The 19,190-nt window shown below is 32.9% G+C and overlaps 3 protein-coding genes across 3 annotated transcripts; 2 read left to right on the forward strand and 1 right to left on the reverse strand.

Moving 5' to 3' along the window:
- The first annotated feature begins 488 nt into the window (after positions 1–488).
- Positions 489–1,296, forward strand: LOC118349278 (replication protein A 32 kDa subunit A-like). The gene is made up of 4 exons (XM_035693327.1): positions 489–644; positions 729–814; positions 968–1,036; positions 1,128–1,296. Exons 1-4 carry the CDS (start codon positions 489–491, stop codon positions 1,210–1,212), a joined length of 396 nt encoding a protein of 131 aa, XP_035549220.1. The 3' UTR covers positions 1,213–1,296.
- A 4,486-nt stretch (positions 1,297–5,782) lies between these two features.
- On the forward strand, positions 5,783–6,574 carry LOC118349305 (transcription factor MYB1-like). The gene is made up of 2 exons (XM_035693516.1): positions 5,783–5,923; positions 6,039–6,574. Exons 1-2 carry the CDS (start codon positions 5,788–5,790, stop codon positions 6,257–6,259), a joined length of 357 nt encoding a protein of 118 aa, XP_035549409.1. The 5' UTR covers positions 5,783–5,787; the 3' UTR covers positions 6,260–6,574.
- Positions 6,575–12,072: 5,498 nt separating this feature from the next.
- On the reverse strand, positions 12,073–15,416 carry LOC109013050 (replication protein A 32 kDa subunit A-like). Its single transcript, XM_035693045.1, has 10 exons — positions 15,226–15,416; positions 14,642–14,752; positions 14,142–14,239; positions 13,868–13,909; positions 13,702–13,779; positions 13,400–13,475; positions 12,901–13,002; positions 12,734–12,816; positions 12,513–12,581; positions 12,073–12,421 (listed from the first exon to the last, which is right to left on the reverse strand). Exons 1-10 carry the CDS (start codon positions 15,331–15,333, stop codon positions 12,337–12,339), a joined length of 852 nt encoding a protein of 283 aa, XP_035548938.1. The 5' UTR covers positions 15,334–15,416; the 3' UTR covers positions 12,073–12,336.
- Positions 15,417–19,190: the final 3,774 nt, after the last annotated feature.

A 19,190-nucleotide genomic window follows, 5' to 3' on the forward strand; every position in this document is an offset into this window, starting at 1 on the left:
AAATATTTGAAGTCCAATTAATAATAATAATAATAATAATTAAAAAAAAAAAACCGGGTTCAACCCGGAATCCTGGTTCCGGCCCGGGTCTGACCCGGACTAACCCGGCCTGAGTTTTGGCCTTGATTTGAAATCCAGTTTTCGGTCCGGGTAGACCCGAGTTCCCGAGTTGGAACCCGGATGAACACCCCATTCATCATGTATCTGATCCCTTGCATACTCTACAATTGTTTCGCCCACTAAGAATGATAGGAATAGCAGCTTTTCCCGTAATTCTATACATTATGTGGTTGTGGACGTCATAACGTAATATCTATTCAAATGAAAGTTATTAAAATTATTTAACTGTAGCTTTTAAATTGATATGGAACTCCTATTTGCAAGTTATGCTAAGGGGCTTCGATTTGCGGGCACACCAAAATTAAATTTAGACATTGCTTAATGTTATGGTTTAGAGGTTCATTCATTGTCTTTAGCATAGACTCGTGATGTCTATATATTTTAATTTGTCTATTGATGATGTGTGCATTTTGTTTTCACCGAAGCTGCGAGTTACCCCAACCCAGACGCAGCCAGTGGATACATCTCTCAGTCCTTCAGTGAAGAGTGCATCAAGAGGATATCAGACAGCCCCATCTAGTCAAGTATGATGTGAATGGAATTTCTCTTTCTTAGGCATCCTCGTTCGGGTCATGTTTGGGATAACATTCTAGTTCTATCTTCAGTAGTTCTCTGGTCAATCCAGCAATATTGATGGGGTCAAGAGCTGTGATCAATTGGTCATTGACTATTTGCAGCAGCAGCCTGCAAGCATGTGAGTCGTTAAATTATGCCAGATTCTTTTTCAAATCATATTTCTGTTTGGTTACTTTTGCCTCATTTTACTAAGATGGCTAGTGCAATATGCATCTCACTAATGAGGTTTTTTGTTTTTGTTTTTGGATCTGTTCATGAATGCATTATGCAGTGGACAGGAAAAGGGAGTACATAGGGATGAACTTTCACGGCAGCTAAAATTTTCTGTGGAGAAGATCATGTAATCAATCTCTCACCCCGTCTCTATATCTTGAACAATTTCACAAGTTTTTTCCCTGATGAATATGTTATTTCCCACTCTTCTATTCCAGGGAATCTATTAGGTCTCTTGAAGAGGAGGGTTTGATATACTCCACCATCGACGAGTTTCACTACAAGTCAACTCAATGTGGTTGATACTCTTTGAGGATTGCTAGGGTTTGGTGTTAGGAGTTAGGGCCATACATAATGAGTGTCCTTTGCTGTTTTATGTTTCTTATATTTGGTCTAAAGACTGTGTAGATAGATATATATATATATATATATATACTAGTAAGATGTTACGTGCCTGAGACACGTATGTGCAGTTCAAAGTACTAATATATTTTATTAAAATAAAAATAAAGTACATATATCTTATTATTTTATTACTAATATATATTTTAAAAGCTATTGAAATATAGGCTATTTGTAAATTATTATAATGCTTTTCTATTATAATGAATATGAAAAGATAAATTTACATAAATATGTTTTCCTATTATAACGTATTTTCAAATTGAAAATTGAATCCATGATTATTATTATAATAAATATACTTTATTAGCATATTTAAAGATATTAATAGAGGAATAGAAACCAAAAGAAACCATAAAAGTAACCATAAATGGAATGTAAATGAAAATACAATTGTATCCATGTGTTCTATAATTATTACGAACGGATGGAAAGTTAATAAAAACCAGCATATTCCGTTAAAACAAGAAATTTCCGTTAAAACAAGAAATTTCCGTTTCATAGGCTCTTTATATATATAGATAGATATATATATATATATATATATATAGTTGGATGCTTTTTAATTGAGCAAAGACTATTATATAATTGCAACCGAAAACTGTATCAATGCTATTTCCTTAAACTAATGTTCTACATTTTTTGGGTTTTCTTCCAAGGATCATGCCTTTTTTGGTGATAGAGATGTTATAATTATTCGGGAGAACGATAGCTTAAAAATGAAAAATTTTATTTATTATTTTCTCAATATTCAGACATCAAACAAGTAAATAATGAGCAATAATTTTAATTTATTTATTTGACGTTACGTTGAAAAAATAATGGTAAAAATTGTGATAAATAACATTTGCCCGAATTATTGATCCGAAAAATCTATACTCAAACGAAAGGCAGAAGCAAGCCGAACAACTCGAGGGCACGCCGAGAAAAAAAAAAACTCAAGGGCTCCGGTTTTGAACCGCCGAACATCTCTATAGAATTTCTTTAAGAAAAAAGAGAACTGAAAATCATCTAACGCGTGTTCACAAAATCATCTAGCAGTAAAAAAAATTGGCCCAACGCGTGTTCGCAATGTAATTCTAAACGGAGCGTGACTCTTCATGGCCCAGCCCATTTTGGTTGGGTTGGGCATGAGAAGTTAAAGTAATTGTTGGGGCGATGGGCCCATATTCCAAAAACGAGAAACATATATGTGAGTATGTGACTCCCCCCAAATCTATCCACTAATATAAGCAAGCAACATAACCAGACCTCCTTTATCACAAAAAAATATAGGAAAAATTTTCTTGTATAGCGATTTTACGCATCAAACCGTGCATCAATATTGACATATAAGATATTTATTTAACGAAACAGTACGAATTGAAAATAAAAATTATTTTTATGAGATAAAAGATTTTCTAAATTATTTTCATGAGATAAAAGACTTTCTTATTTTTTTTTTTCTTTTCAATAAAAAAAAGTCATATAAATATTGGTACACAATTTAGTACACAAACTCGCTAGTACCTATGTTAAATGTAAGATATTCTTTTCTAAAAAAATTTATTTTATTTATTTTTTCAATAAAAAAACTAGGTGAATGTTAGTACGTCAAACCGCTTGTATAGTAAGCCTCTAAATACAAAAGCAATGATCTCTAGTGTCTCTACATTACGAATTGAACCTCTTCAAAACAAGTACCTAACAAAATTTCAAATGTCTAGCTCGTTTAAAGTTAGCGTGGTGGTCCAAGACCCGTCTTTTATTTAGCTTGGTGGATATACAACCAAAAACAAAATTGATTGATTCCCATTGGACCACAATGGTCACACAGTGCGCAACAAACTTTCAAGTTTCAGTAGTTCGTTGAAACGTTCGCTTGGGAGAAAAATAATAAATTATTTAGAAAGGACAGATTGACACTGACTGCCATAATATCAAAATAAGATAGTCTTTTCAAATACAGTAACATTCTATCAACGTACGATTTCTTTCAACAACGTTAACCAAAAGTGAAAAGCTTATTAAATACGGAAATTCATCGAACCACCATATATACTCTAACTAATAATGCGGTTAATTAGACAAATAATATTTGATATAGTTTTAAAATATACAATTTTTTTTTAAATCTTTTTTTAAAAAATAAATTTATTATTAAAAAAATAATTGAAATCTCAAATTTATCTAAAATTTGCATATTTTAAAAATGCAAAGACAATCTATTTTTAATTCGGGTGGCTCTATAATCACCGTTAGTCTTTTTTTATAATAGATATGCTATAATTATTCGGGAGAATAATAGTTAAAAAATGAAAATTTTTATTTATTATTTTCTCAATATTCCGACATCAAACAAGTAAATAAAGAGAAATAATTTTATTTATTTATTTGATCTTACGTTGAAAAATAATGGTAAAAATTTTGATAAATAACATTTATCCGTATTATTGTTCTAAAAATTCTAATGTCTAAGGTCCTTTTTGGTTGTTAAATTCATTTGAGTTTAATTCAGTTGAGCATAATTTTAAGTTAAATCTAACATTTAAACACGTAACTCTCAAATTATTAAATTCACCTCAACTCAAAACCTCTTTATATGTGAAACTCATAATTTTTTTCAATTCAATACTTCTTTACACGTGTGACTCACAACATATTTTAACTTTTTATAAATACATATAAACTCATCTTAATATTCAAATACATTTAAATTCATTTTAAATAGATCTCACAAAACTTACTTACCATCTTAACTAACTATTATTCATAACAAAAAAAATTTAACTTAATTCAACTCAACAAACGCAGCCTAAACGAAAGGCAGAAACAGCCAAATAACTCGAGGGCTCCCGTTTCGAACCGCCGACATTTCCATAGAATTTCAAAAAAGAATTGAAAATCATCTATAGCTACTGTAGCAGTAAAAAAAATAGGCCCAACGCGTGTTCACTGTTCACATCTAAAAGCCTTAAAATTCTAATTCTAAAACGGAGCATCATCTCCATGGCCCAGCCCATTATGTTGGGTTGGGCATGAGAAGTTAAAGTAATTGTTGGGTCGATGGGCCCATATTCCTCAAACGAGAAACATATATGTAACCTCACCCAAATCTGATCCACTAATATAAGCAAGCAGCATAACTAGTCTTTTAAACAAACTTTCAAATGTCTTGCTCTAGCTCGTTTAAAGTTAGCTTTGGACCGAGACCCGTACAATAAGTTTGGTGATTTCTTTTTCTTTTTATCTTGTTTTTACCAGTAGTCTAACAAACTTTCAAGTTGAATAGCTTTGCTAGGTTTCCGTAACTGCTTCAATGCATACTACACACATTTTTTATTTTTTTTTAAATGTCAGATGCTTCTTTCTCATCAGCTCTCTCTCTCATCAAGCTTTCCTTCTCTTCGACCTCTCTCACTCCTCAAGTTCTTTCTCATCATTTTTCTCTCTTCGACCTCTCTCACTTCTCAAGCGTTCTCTCTCATCAAACTTTCTCTCTCTTCAACCTCTCTCACTCTCAAGTTCTCTCTCATTAAATTTTCTTTCTCTTCTACTTCTCTCTTTTCAAGCTCTCTCTCATCTCTCATCAGTTATCTCTCTCACATCAAACTGTCAATTGCAATGAGAGAAAAAAAATCGAACGATAAAATCAATTGACACGTGGAATGTGTTTTCACTGATGACAATACTTTTTCTTTGTTGAAACGTTTCGCTTGGGAGAAAAATAATAAATCACTTAGGACAGATGTGCACGTGACAGCCATAATATTAAATTAGGATAGTCTTTTCAAACATAGTACATAGTCTTTTTAAAACATGGTAACGTGATCAACGTACGATTTCTTTCGACAACAGTAATAGAATGTCGTCGATGGACTATTTACCACACCATTATTCATCAAAATAGTATCTCATCATAAATGCTTATTAAAGGCGGAAATTCATCGAACCTCCGTATAGATCACATCATTGTTCTTTTTCTCTTTTTATTTACTCGTACTTGTACCTACAATTGTCAGTCTCTTTTCTTATCCAATAATAAACAAATCCTCGTCATCTCTATACAATATATAACTTTTTAAATTATTTTTTTATTAAATATATAATATATAAATAAATAAATAAATAAATTCTATTAGTTTAAAAAAATAAAACTAAAATAAAAATAGTCATTCTCGAAATATGCTTAATTATGATCAATTATTTCTTACAAAATAATTCTTTTTTATCAAAATAAATCTGTTTTAATCTCATTCTCATCGCATATAATTAATTCATCTGAAATCTTTCTTGCAGTGAGATGTAAGTAGCAAACTCAAACAGTAAAGAAGAAAAAGGACATGCCCATCTATAAAGATCAGACACCTTCCCAAACATTTGGAAAAAGAAAAAGAAAAAGATCAGAACCCTCCCCCAACTAACTAGCATTAATACTGTTTTATCTCGCAACAAGAAACACCTCGTACGAGGAAAAAAAAACACACTAGTCTTGAGATGGGCAGAAGTCCTCGAATCAGTTCGGAGGATGGACTAACCAAAGGAGCATGGTCTGCTCTGGAAGACGAAATCCTCGTAGATTATGTCAAAACCCATGGAGAAGGAAAATGTAGTAACCTTGCCAAACAAACAGGTACTACATGAGAAATCGATCCTAAAATTCCATGCATGAGTTATTTCAAGTTCCAAGAATTAACCCACGGACATATGATATATGCGTGTGTATTTTTTATGGATGTCTGGTGCAGGGCTAAAGAGATGTGGAAAGAGTTGCAGACTTCGTTGGATGAATTATCTTAGACCAGGCATAAAGAGAGGGAACATTTCAGAAGATGAAGAAGAACTAATCATTAGGCTGCACAAGCTCTTAGGCATTCGCGAAATCGGAATCAATCACGTTGCAAAACTCCTCCGAACTAAAGTCCATAATGAAGTTTGTCGGCGTGATTTCTATTTACCCGGACGTTGATGACAGCGGCCCGGCTCTTGATTTTGATGGTTCTAGCTTGGGTTTGGTTAAGCTGGCTCCGGAGAAAGGTCCTGTTAATGCCGCGTTCTTCATGTCTGGATTTAATTGAATGACGTCTTCCTTCCCTTGCTGCAGCTGCGGACCGACACCACAGGACAGCGCCGCCCCACCCTGAAGATCCCCTAATGTCTGGCTTTTTGCCAGTAATCTCAACAGACCTTGTTGATGGGAACTGATCTCTGGCCTTCTTGGCTATATAGGAATTCCAGTAATTCTTGATTTCGTTGTCTGTTCTTCCTGGTAGCCTCCCTGCAATCAGAGGCCACCTGCAAATATTGCGTAATAATGTTGAGTCAGTAGTAGTGTTGGATTGATATAAATATGGGAAATGATATTCCCACAGAAGAAATATCACCGATGAGTGCAGTAGTGCCCTATAAATATTTATCAGAAATATAATTCTGATTATAATGAGTAATTAGTATAATCTATTAAGGACAAAAGTAGTAGTACCTGTTGCCTAAGAGCTTGTGCAGCCTAACGATTAGTTCTTCTTCATCTTCTGAAATGATCCCTCTCTTTATGCCTGGTCTAAGATAATTCATCCAACGAAGTCTGCAACTCTTTCCACATCTCTTGAGCCCTGCACCAGACATCCATCAAAAGTACACATGCATATATAATATGTCCGTGGTTTAATTCTTGGAACTTGAAATAACTCATGCATGGAATTTTAGGATCGATTTCTCAAGTACTACCTGTTTGTTTGGCAAGGTTACTCCATTTTCCTTCTCCATGGGTTTTGACATAATCTACGAGGATTTCGTCTTCCAGAGCAGATCATGCTCCTTTGGTTAGTCCATCCTCCGAACTGATTCGAGGGCTTCTGCCCATCTCAAGACTAGTGTGTTTTTTTTCCTCGTACGAGGTGTTTCTTGTTGCGAGACAACAGTATTGATCCTAGTTAGTTGGGGGAGGGTCCTGATCTTTTTCTTTTTTTCTTTTTTCCATATGTTTGGGAAGGTGTCTGATCTTTATAGATGGGCGTGTCCTTTTTCCTCTTTACTGTTTGAGTTTGCTGGCGCTTACGTCTCACTACAAGAAAGATATCAAATGAAATATTAATTATATGTGATGAAAATGATTATTTATGATTAAAATATATTTATTTTGATAAAAAATAATTGATCATAATTAAGTATATTTTGAGAATGATTATTTTTATTTATTTTTTATTTTTTTATTTTTTTAAATTAATTAATTTCTTTTATTCATTATTTATATATTATATATTTAATAAAAAAATAATTTAAAAAGTTATATATTGTATAGAGATGATGAGGTTTTGTTTATTATTGGATAAGAAAAGAGAATGGTACAAGTAGGAGGAAATAAAAAGAGAAAAAGAACAATGATGTGATCTATACGTACGGAGGTTCGATGAATTTCCGCTTTTAATAAGCATTTATGATGAGATACTATTTGGTTGAATAATGATGTGGTATATAATCCATCGACGAAATTCTATAGCTGTCGTTGAAAGAAATCGTACGTTGATCACGTTACACGTTACTATGTTTAAAAAGACTCTATTAAGTTTGAAAAGACTATCCTAAGTTACTATGTTTTAAAAAGACTATGTACTATGTTTAAAAAGACTATGTACTATGTTTGAAAAGACTATCCTAATTTAATATTATGGCTGTCACGTACACATTTGTCCTAAATATAATAAATAATTCAATTTTTTTAAATCTCAATACACCTTTTTCAAATCTCAAAACAATAATAATATTAAAACATAATATTTTAAACTTCAAAATAAAACATAAAATTTTCATCTCACTTTCCAAACCTACAGAGCTTGATGAGAGAGAACACTTAAGGACTGTTGAGAATTTTTGTAAATAATTATGAGTAGAGATTGGAGTGAGTTTGTAGGTCTCATTGAGAGTATTTTGAGTTATTATGATGTATGAAGTATGTTGAGTTGTTGATTTTTAGATAAGTAGTTAAAAAATGTGTGGTCCCATAAATATTATAGTGATTTTATTTTTAGTAATAAATATTATAGTAATTTTTTAATATTAATAAATATTGTAATGATTTTATTTTATTTTTATATATAATAATGATAAATATTATAATAATTTTATTTTTAATTTATATATAATAGTGATAAATATTATAATGATTTTATTTTTATATATATATAATAGTAATAAATATTATAGTAATGTTATTTTTTATTTATATATTATAGTGATTTTATTTTTTATTTATATATTATAGTGATTTTATTTTTTATTTATATATTATAGTAATTTTATTTTTTATTATATATTATAGTGATAAATATTATAGTGATTTTATTTTTTATTTATATATTATATTGATTTTATTTTTTATTTTTATTTAATAGTGATAAATATTATAGTGATTTTATTTTTTATTTATATATAATAGTGATAAATATTATAATGATTTTATTTTTTATTTATATTTAATAGTGATAAATATTATAGAATGTTTGTGAATAGTTATGAGTAGAGATTGAAGTAGGTTTGTGGATCCTATTGAGAGTATTTTAAGTTGTTTGACATGTGGAGTATTTCTAATAGTACGAGAATACTTGAAAAGTGCTGAGATATGTTAGCTACCTAAACGTAGCCTTAGAGCTTGATGAGAGAGGACACTTGAGAAGAGAGGGGTTTGATAAGAGAGAACACTTGAGGAGAGAGGGGTTTGAGGAGAGAGAGAGCTTGAGGAGAGGGAGAGATATGAGAGAGATCTTGAGGAGAGAGAGAGAGGTCGAAGAGAGAGAAAGCTTGATGAGAGAGAGAGCTTGAGGAGTGAGAGAGGCTGAAGAGAGAGAGGTGATGAGAGAGAGAACTTTAGGAGTGAGAGAGAGCAAGCTTGATGAGAGAGAGGTGATGAGAGAGAGAGCTTGATTAGAGAGAGACACACGTAGATGAGCGAGAGCTAATGAGAGAAAAGCATCAATATTTAAAAAAAATAAAAAATTTGTGTCCATTGTAACAGTTGCGAACACCTAGCATAACTATTCAACAAAGAAAAATGCTAGAGCTCCCGCTGGAGCTCTAGTGTATTTTATTATGTGTATTTTTTAGTTCTTTTTTTATATAGATTTAAAAAAAAAAAATCATAATATTATTAAATAATATTTTATTAATCACGAAATAAAATAAAAAATCATAAAAATGATTTTTTATTTTACTTTGTGATTAAGGAAATATTTTTTAATAATTTTTTTTTTACTTTTTGATTAAGAAAGTATTTTTAATGATGTTTTAAATTTATTTTATTTTTTAAAAATATTAAAAAATATCTATATAAAAAATAACTTTAAAAAAACACATGTAAATATATGTTGAATGGAACTTGAAAGTTTGTTAGACTACTGGTAAAAACAAAATAAAAGGAAAAAGAAATCACCAAACTTATTGTACGGGTCTTGGTCCAAAGCTAACTTTAAACGAGCTAGAGCTAGAGCTAGAGCTAGAGCTAGACATTTGAAAGTTTGTTTAAAAGACTAGTTATGCTGCTTGCTTATATTAGTGGATCAGATTTGGGTGAGGTTACATATATGTTTCTCGTTTGAAGAATATGGGCCCATCGACCCAACAATTACTTTAACTTCTCATGCCCAACCCAACATGATGGGCTGGGCCATGGAGACTCACGCTCCGTTTTAGAATTAGAATTTGAAGACTTTTAGATATGAACAGTGAACACACGTTGGGCCAATTTTTTTTACTGCTACAGTAGCTATCGATGGTTTTCAATTCTTTTTTGAAATTCTATAGAGATGTCGGCGGTTCAAAACGGGAGCCCTCGAGTTGTTAGGCTGTTTCTGCCTTTCGTTTAGGCTTGCATTTGTTGAGTTGAATTTTTTTTTTTTATGAATAATAATTAATTAAGATGATAGAGTAAATTTTATAACATTCATTTAAAATGAATTTTTATCATTATTTTTCAACGTAACATCAAATAAATAAATAAAATTAGTTCTCATTATTTACTTGTTTGATGTCGGAATATTGAGAAAATAATAAATAAAAATTTTAATCTTTTAACTATCATTCTCCCGAATAATTATAGCATCTCTATCACCAAAAACAACTAGCGGTGGCTATAGAGCCTATAGCCACCCGAATTAAAAATAGATTGTCTTTGCATTTTTAAAATATGCAAATTTTAGATAAATTTGAGACTTCAATTATTTTTTTAATAATAAATTTATTTTTTTTTAAATTTTTTTTTTTAAATTTGTATATTTTAAAACTATATCAGATATTATTTGTCTAATTAACCGCATTATTAGTTAGAGTATATACGGTGGTTCGATGAATTTCCGCGTTTAATAAGCTTTTCACTTTCTGTTAACATTGTTAAAAGAAATCGTACGTTGATCGATTGTTACTATGTTTGAAAAGACTATCTTATTTTGATATTATGGCAGTCAGTGTCAATCTGTCCTTTCTAAGGGGATGTTTGGATTCGCAAGTCATCTCAGCTCATCTCACTACTATTCATTACTATTCAGCAACTTTAACTCACAAATCTCACTACTATTCACAACTCATCTCATTACTATTCACAATCCATCTCAGCTCATCTCAGCTCATCTCAAGTCATCTTCGAATTCAAACGTCTCCTAAATGATTTATTATTTTTCTCCCAAGCGAACGTTTCAACGAACTACTGAAACTTGAAAGTTTGTTGCGCACTGCGTGACCATTGTGGTCCAATGGGAATCAATCAATCTTGTTTTTGGTTGTATATCCACCAAGCTAAATAAAAGACGGGTCTCGGACCACCACGCTAACTTTAAACGAGCTAGGCATTTGAAATTTTGTAAGGTACTTGTTTGGAAGAGATTCAATTCGTACTGTAAAGACACTAGAGATCATTGCTTTTGTATTTAGAGGCTTATTATACAAGCAGTTTGACGTATTAATATTCACATAATTTTTTTTATTAAAAAAATAAATTAAAAAAAAAAAGAAATTTTAAAAAAGAATACCTTACATTTAACATAGGTACAAGCAGTTTATGTACTAAATTGTGTACTAATATTTATATGACTTTTTTTATTGAAAAGAAAATAAGATCTTTTATCTCACGAAAATAATTTTCATTTTCAATTTATACTGTTTCATTAAATAAATATCTTATATGTAAATATTAGTGTACGGTTTGATTTGCAAAATCGATTTACAAAAAGATTTTTCCTATATTTTTTTTTGTAATAAAGGAGGTCTGGTTATGCTGCTTGCTTATATTAGTGGATCAGATTTGGGGGAGTCAAGTACTCACAGATATGTTTCTCGTTTTGGAATATGGGCCCATCGACCCAACAATTACTTTAACTTCTCATGCCCAACCCAACAAAATGGGCTAGGCCTTGAAGACTCACGCTCCGTTTAGAATTACATTGTGAACACTCGTTGGGCCAAATTTTTTACTACTACAGTAGCTCTCGATGATTTTCAATTCTTTTTTTTTTTTAAAGAAACTCTATAGAGATGTTCGGCGGTTCAAAACCGGAGCCCTTGAGTTTTTTTTTTTTTCTCGGCGAGCCCTCGAGTTGTTCGGCTTCTTTCGTTTTGAGTATAGATTTTTCGGATCAATAATTCGGGCAAATGTTATTTATCACAATTTTTACCATTATTTTTCAACGTAACATCAAATAAATAAACAAAATTATTTCTCATTATTTACTTGTTTGATGTCTGAATATTGAAAAAACAATAAATAAAAATTTTCATTTTTTATCTATCGTTCTCCCGAATAATTATAGCATCTCTATCACCAAAAAAGGCATGATCCTTGGAAGAAAACCCAAAAAATTTACAACATTAGTTTAAGGAAATAGCATTGATACAGTTTTCGGTTGCAATTATATAATAGTCTTTGCTCAATTAAAAAGCATCCAACTATATATCTATCTACACACTCTTCAAACCAAATATAAGAAACATGAAACGGCAAAGGACACTCATTATGTATGGCCCTAACTCCTAACACCAAACCCTAGCAATCCTCAAAGAGTATCAACCACATTGAGTTGACTTGTAGTGAAACTCGTCGATGGTGGAGTATATCAAACCCTCCTCTTCAAGAGACCTAATAGATTCCCTGGAATAGAAGAGTGGGAAATAACATATTCATCAGGGAAAAAACTTGTGAAATTGTTCAAGATATAGAGACGGGGTGAGAGATTGATTACATGATCTTCTCCACAGAAAATTTTAGCTGCCGTGAAAGTTCATCCCTATGTACTCCCTTTTCCTGTCCACTGCATAATGCATTCATGAACAGATCCAAAAACAAAACAAAAAACCTCATTAGTGAGATGCATATTGCACTAGCCATCTTAGTAAAATGAGGCAAAAGTAACCAAACAGAAATATGATTTGAAAAAGAATCTGGCATAATTTAACGACTCACATGCTTGCAGGCTGCTGCAAATAGTCAATGACCAATTGATCACAGCTCTTGACCCCATCAATATTGCTGGATTGACCAGAGAACTACAGAAGATAGAACTAGAATGTTATCCCAAACATGACCCGAACGAGGATACCTAAGAAAGAGAAATTCCATTCACATCATACTTGACTAGATGGGGCTGTCTGATATCCACTTGATGCACTCTTCACTGAAGGACTGAGAGATGTATCCACTGGCTGCATCTGGGTTGGGGTAACTCCTTGCAGCTTTGGCCAAAACACAATGCACGCATCATCAATATACAAATTAAAATATATAGACATCATGAGTCTATGCTAAAGACAATGAATGAACCTCTAAACCATAACATTAAGCAATGTCTAAATTTAATTTTGGTGTGCCCGCAAATCGAAGCCCCTTAGCATAACTTGCAAATAGGAGTTCCATATCAATTTTGAAGCTACAGTTAAATAATTTTAATAACTTTCAGTTGAATAGATATTACGTTATGACATCCACAACCACATAATGTATTAAATTACGGGAAAAGCTACTATTTCTATCATTCTTAGTGGGCGAAACAATTGTAGAGTATGCAAGGGATCAGATACATGATGAATGCAACCACCACAGGCAATGAAATAGAGCATTGACTACCATTACCTGTGATTTGGACTGCAAGTAGTTATGTATGCAGTCAATAAAATGGAAGGTAACCTCATCGAAGTTTGTTACAGGCCTGAAAGGCAACAAAATTATCATAATTTACCAAATTTAAAAGCATCTCAGCTACCTACTCCTATCAAGTCGTGGTCCATGTTCAAATTACGGAACCACGATGTCATGCGAAAAATAAACCCTTGGAGAGGAAAATTCATCGTAGAAGGTACCCAAAGTGGCCTCCAAAAGCTTATAACCAAAAACCAAAAAGAAATTGGTAGACAAAATGTACTTCCCAGCCATACCTGACAGAGAAAGCAACTAATTGCTTAACGCCCTTAAAGCTTTTCAAGTGTCCATTAACACGAACATACATTCCATCTCTGTTAAATTATGAATCATAGAAATAATCAAACTTTCTTGGCACTATGACATCTCATTACAACAACCGGTAGAAGACAGAGGACTTACAGTATTTCCTCCATTTCTATTGTGTCAAAATTCTCATTCATCCTATAAAATAATTAAATATAGAATAAGACTTGTTTTTCAGTGTAGAGTGGATTTGGAATTAAGAATAGCATCAACTGAAAAATAAAAGGCAATAATATAAGGAGCCATCTTTCAAAAATGCTCCTCTAGTTTCTGCTATCAAATATTGCACTGATGTGAGATCTAAGGAGCCAAGATAAAACATAAACACAGCATCACACTTCGTGTAGTCTTATCAAAATGAAGATATTACCATCTTCTACATCCAATCCGTCCTGTTCCATCGTCAATGGTGAAACCAATATCCGTGTTCCTTCCAGCTTTATCAAACACCATCCCAACCACCGTGACCTAAAACCAACAAGATTTAAGAATTGGCCAAGGCAAAGAGAACATGGACAACACAAGCACTGCTTCGACAGAAACTGGTCCCCAAAGAAAGTAAGAAAAAGTTTTCGAATCTCAATTCATATTTCGTTTATGAAGCCTACGTAAATTAGATCTAAGAGATATATTAACAGAAGAAACTGAAAACTTTTTCATGCAAAATTTATAGTACATTACTCAAACCCTCAATGTGCTTGCTGAGAGAAGCTGCGGAAGATAAAAACATAATTTGAGAAATCATATGACAAAAACCACGCGCTTAACGCAAAATTTGGCGGTAGCTTAGTGCACTTTTCTGGAACGAAACAGAGCAATGAAATCTGCTCGATTGAAAGAGAGAGGTAGAAAGCGGGAAATGAATAGTACATTTGCAACGTCCACACCGTTGATTACAAAATTTGATTTTTCGTCGCCATACTGAGAAGCTTCACTTATTTGCTTCACTGTCACTGGGACCAAGCCCTGAGTTTCGCGACTCTGCAACACAAAGATTGAGCAAAACATAACCCCCTGTTTGGCTGGCAAGAAAACAAAACGATGTAGACTAATGTTTCATGACGCTTTAGTTTCCTGAAAACCAAATAACTTTTTGGATATAAAATATCATTTGAAAAATGAGAACTCATTTATTCTCAGAAATCAAACGCTCAATCAGGCAGAAACCTCCCACGGACTAAATTAAAAAAAAAAAATGCTTACAAGTATCGAACTAGGATTTGGATCCCTAGAGTCCGGCCATTCTAGGATCTAAATCCGTCGAACTATTGGTCTGAGAGTACAAAACAACATAAACGAAAACGCTTCCTTATTTTATTGTTTTCATTACCCCAAGTAATGAAAGTCATATTTTGCTGGCTTGACAATAATTGGATTTTCTACTTTTCAACCCACTCTATCATTTTATTACATGTTCCGGGTAGTCAAACGGAAAATGAAGAGAGATGACTTACTTTTGCCGACGAGAACGGCGAATCTGTCGGCTGAGATTGCTGAGAGAGCATGGATCCGCCGCCGGGAAAGGCAGATACGGCGTCGAACTGGCTACTGGAGAACATCATTCAAACTCAAGAGCTAGAGAGAATGTGTGCGGGAGGTGGGACTCCGGGAGAGGGGGAGGGGTCAATAGAAACAATTTGTCAGGGCTTTATTAGAGTCTCCCGCCAATATTTCTTCCCTTTTCCCGCCCGTTGGAGGTGACGACTTACGCGTCTTCCTGCTGGGAATACGATTTATTTAATAGATTATTTTATCACTAGTCTCTAGATATCAACAAATTACCTAATACGAGGAGAAATTTCAATAAAACCATACAATATTGATTGTAATATTTAAATATATTACATGAGAAATCATGACTTCTTGTATTATTGATTGTATATCTTTCTTTAGGCTCTATTTGAATTTGAAAAGTGTTTCATCTCATCTCATCTCATCTCATCATTATAATTTTTTTAAATATCAAAATAATAATAATATTTTTTTTAACTTTCATCTTTCATCTACTTATCAAAAAAAAATTTCATCTTTCATCTAAAATCATTTCATTTTATCTCTTAATCTAAACTAGCACTTAATATATTTACTTACTTATTAAAAGTAATAATCATTCTTTTAGAATATCAACTATTTAACTCGGTTGCAATATGCTTTCTAGTTTATTTATATGTTTATATTTATTTTAATTTAATTTTAAGATCCGAACAAAAACTTTAAAAGATATAAATTACACTTAAATAATATACAATAAAAGCAGTCTGAAGATATGATTCAAGGTGTGCTTACTTAATGTAAGAATATGTAATTATGCTGAGATTTAAAATTATTTAGCCTACTACGTGTAAATGTACAAAACTTATAAGGGTGTATTTTTTGTTAGGATGTGGTGTAAAAATAGTTTTTAGACACTTCGAATTCGATCATACGCCACCACGTAATGGTTCTATTAATTATACAATCAACTATACCACGTCAAATTAAATTATTTTAAAAATAAATTTCCAAAATCTTATAATATAAACTCTCAAATCTTAAAAACCCTAATATTAATTAGTTTTAAAATAAAATTTAGTTACTATTCAGCCATTAGCTTGGAGCTCATTGAAATTGGCTGGAATTTAGTGGCAGGTTGTAGGGAAGCTCAGGCCGGTTTGGAGCATGGGATGAGATATAAAATTTTTATCTAATCTTATTTTATCTCATACTATCTTATTTTCAAACATAATTTAAATACAAAATTTTCAAACTAATCATTATAACTTTTTCAAACTAATCATTACAAACTTTTCAAATTTTTAAATAAAAAATAATTCCAACTTTTTTAAATCCAAACATAAATAATATTATAAAACTATATTCTAATAATATTTTAACTTTATAATATTTTTTATTCAACTTTTTATCTCTCATTTTCCAAAACTAAAAAAATATTCAACTCAAATTATCTCACTATTATTCACAAACTATTCTACTATAAAAAATGTTACTCATCCTTCGTTCTTCAATTCGCACAACACACTTGACGTGCCAAACCAAATACGGAAGCCACGTCACGGTTTTGCAAAGCATGACCCCTCACTCTCCCTCACTCAGACGAACGAAAGCCCCCCCACCTTCACTCTTCTGTCTTTGCGAAGCCACCCTACCCTCACTCTCCCTACTCTGTGAAGTCACCCCACCCTCACTCTCCCCTCTCTACGAAGCCGCCCCACCCTCACTCTCCCCTCTCTATGAAGCCCCCCCCTCTTCACTCTACCCTTCTCTGCGAAGCCCAGCTCCCCCCCGCCCCACCCTTACCCAGACCCCAGACGACAACAGTGGGTGTCGGCAACAAGAATGCCAATGGAGGATTGAAGTCGTGCGGAAATGGTGAAGCCAGAGAAGCTTCAAACTTTTGTTAGCCTTGACAGCAGACCCACACGATGCCAAAGTGATGGAGCCACACGGTGCGGGCGGAGGGTGAGGCCGGCGAAATGAGAACAAGCTGGGGAGTGGGGGAATGAACGCAATGAGAGAAACGCGTGAGGGGGTGAGGATCTGAAATTAAAATTGAATATTATTGTACCAGTATGGAAAGAGAGTTTAAGTTTTTGAAAAAAAAAAAAAAACCCATGTAGGCTGGTGTGTGGAGGCTGAGTGAACAGTGGAAGGTTGTGTAGCATAACTCTTTTAATATTTTTTATAAAATTATAATCTCATCTCACTTTTCAATTCTCACAAAATTCACAAACTATCTCGACTATCTATCCTTAAACATGAGAATTCTCATAAAATTCACGAACTATCTCAATTATCTATCCTTAAACAGGGGACGTAATAATTGTTAGGAAATTTAATTTTTGTATTTTCAGCCTCCTAAAAAAACAAGAAATTTGAGAAATAATGTGAATTAAAAGAATTGGAAATGACAGTTAAAAGAATCTAAATAATATTTTTTAAGTTATTGAATATTTTTTTTTTAAATTTTATCGATCTTCATCTAATATCGTTAAAAAATAAGAATATTGCTCTTCATTTTGGATTTTAAGGTCTATGACTCTATAGTCGAGCTAGATGATGTTTCATATAATGAAATGATTTAAGACGCAACTCTATTAATAATTTATTAATACAAAAATATACATGAGTTTCGAACTTTTATATTTTTGCATGTTCTTGTATAATTTTTTCTTTGTTTTCTAAAATTATAGTACAAAATACTAATGCAACAAAAATATATATTTATAGAATCATGCAACTTTTTATTTAGATTTTTTTATTATAATTGCGTTGATGATGTGATACATGTTACAAAACTTTATAAAAAATTAACGTTATTGGGCTATTTGAAATTTATCACAGGATAATCTTCTTGACATGATGTCATGTGATTTAAAAAAATAAAAAATAAACAAACACAAAAGAGATAAAAGGAATCTAAACAATATTTATATTTTTATATTTCCATTTTTGCTTTTAAGTTGTATATTTTTATTTTCTTTCCAGCCTTACTGCATACATGCGAGTTTGTGCACAAAATTGCAGACGCCCCCATATGATCCATCACGATAGCTCTATTTAAAAAAATAAACAAATAGAAGAAGAAAAACACAATGAAGAAGGCAACATAGTTCGTTTGTCGTGTCCATTCCTAGATATGATTAGAAGAATTGGTTAGCTTCCATCTGTCAACCCTAAACTGATTTTCGCACCCTATTTTCACGTTCCTCATTTCTCCGTGACTCACATTTCGCTCTTAGATCTTGAAACATGGGAGTGAGGGTCATGGTGGCGGGCTTCTCTTTCTCTTATTGTCGAGTTGTACATACATGGGATTGGGTGGTTGTGCAACAAGGATTTTGGTAGAGCATTAGTGAGGCTGACCAATCTTCTTCATCAATGGTTGTTGGCCTCTACATGCGGCAGTTTAAGGGAGCAATGGTGGTTGGGTTATGCATAAGGGTGCTCTATTTCGGGGGTAGCAAGACAGGGCCTTTCCATCAGTTGTTTCCATGGTGGCTCACAATTCAAGGTTGTGGCAGTTTCTATGGTGTTTGGCCTTGGGTGCTGGCTGGGTAGCTTGGGTCATGGTGCAGGGTGGCAATATAGTGGGGTTGGGCAGTCAATGTTGTTTGTGTTGGAGTATGCAGTGGCTTGGTCTATTGAGATGCTGACCCACGAGATGATCAGAAGTTTCTGTGCAAGCCGAAGCTGCGTTGAAGGCCAAGATAATTTGCTCTGTTCTTGACTTCTCAAAACAAAGAACATGTTGGAGCATGTCTTACGGCATTATGGTTGCTGTGGTTTGCTGTTAGGTGCTCGTCTATGGAGGAGAGGCCCATAGTGTGGAGAGCGTTGCTCGATTTTGGTTTCTCACAATGCCGCTTGGCAAGGCTTCTGGTTGTGAGTTTGTTCTGATTGTAGGCTATGAAGACTTGCT

Source organism: Juglans regia, chromosome 8 (genome assembly GCF_001411555.2).
Source record: "Juglans regia cultivar Chandler chromosome 8, Walnut 2.0, whole genome shotgun sequence".
In the NCBI taxonomy this organism is placed as follows: domain Eukaryota; kingdom Viridiplantae; phylum Streptophyta; class Magnoliopsida; order Fagales; family Juglandaceae; genus Juglans; species Juglans regia.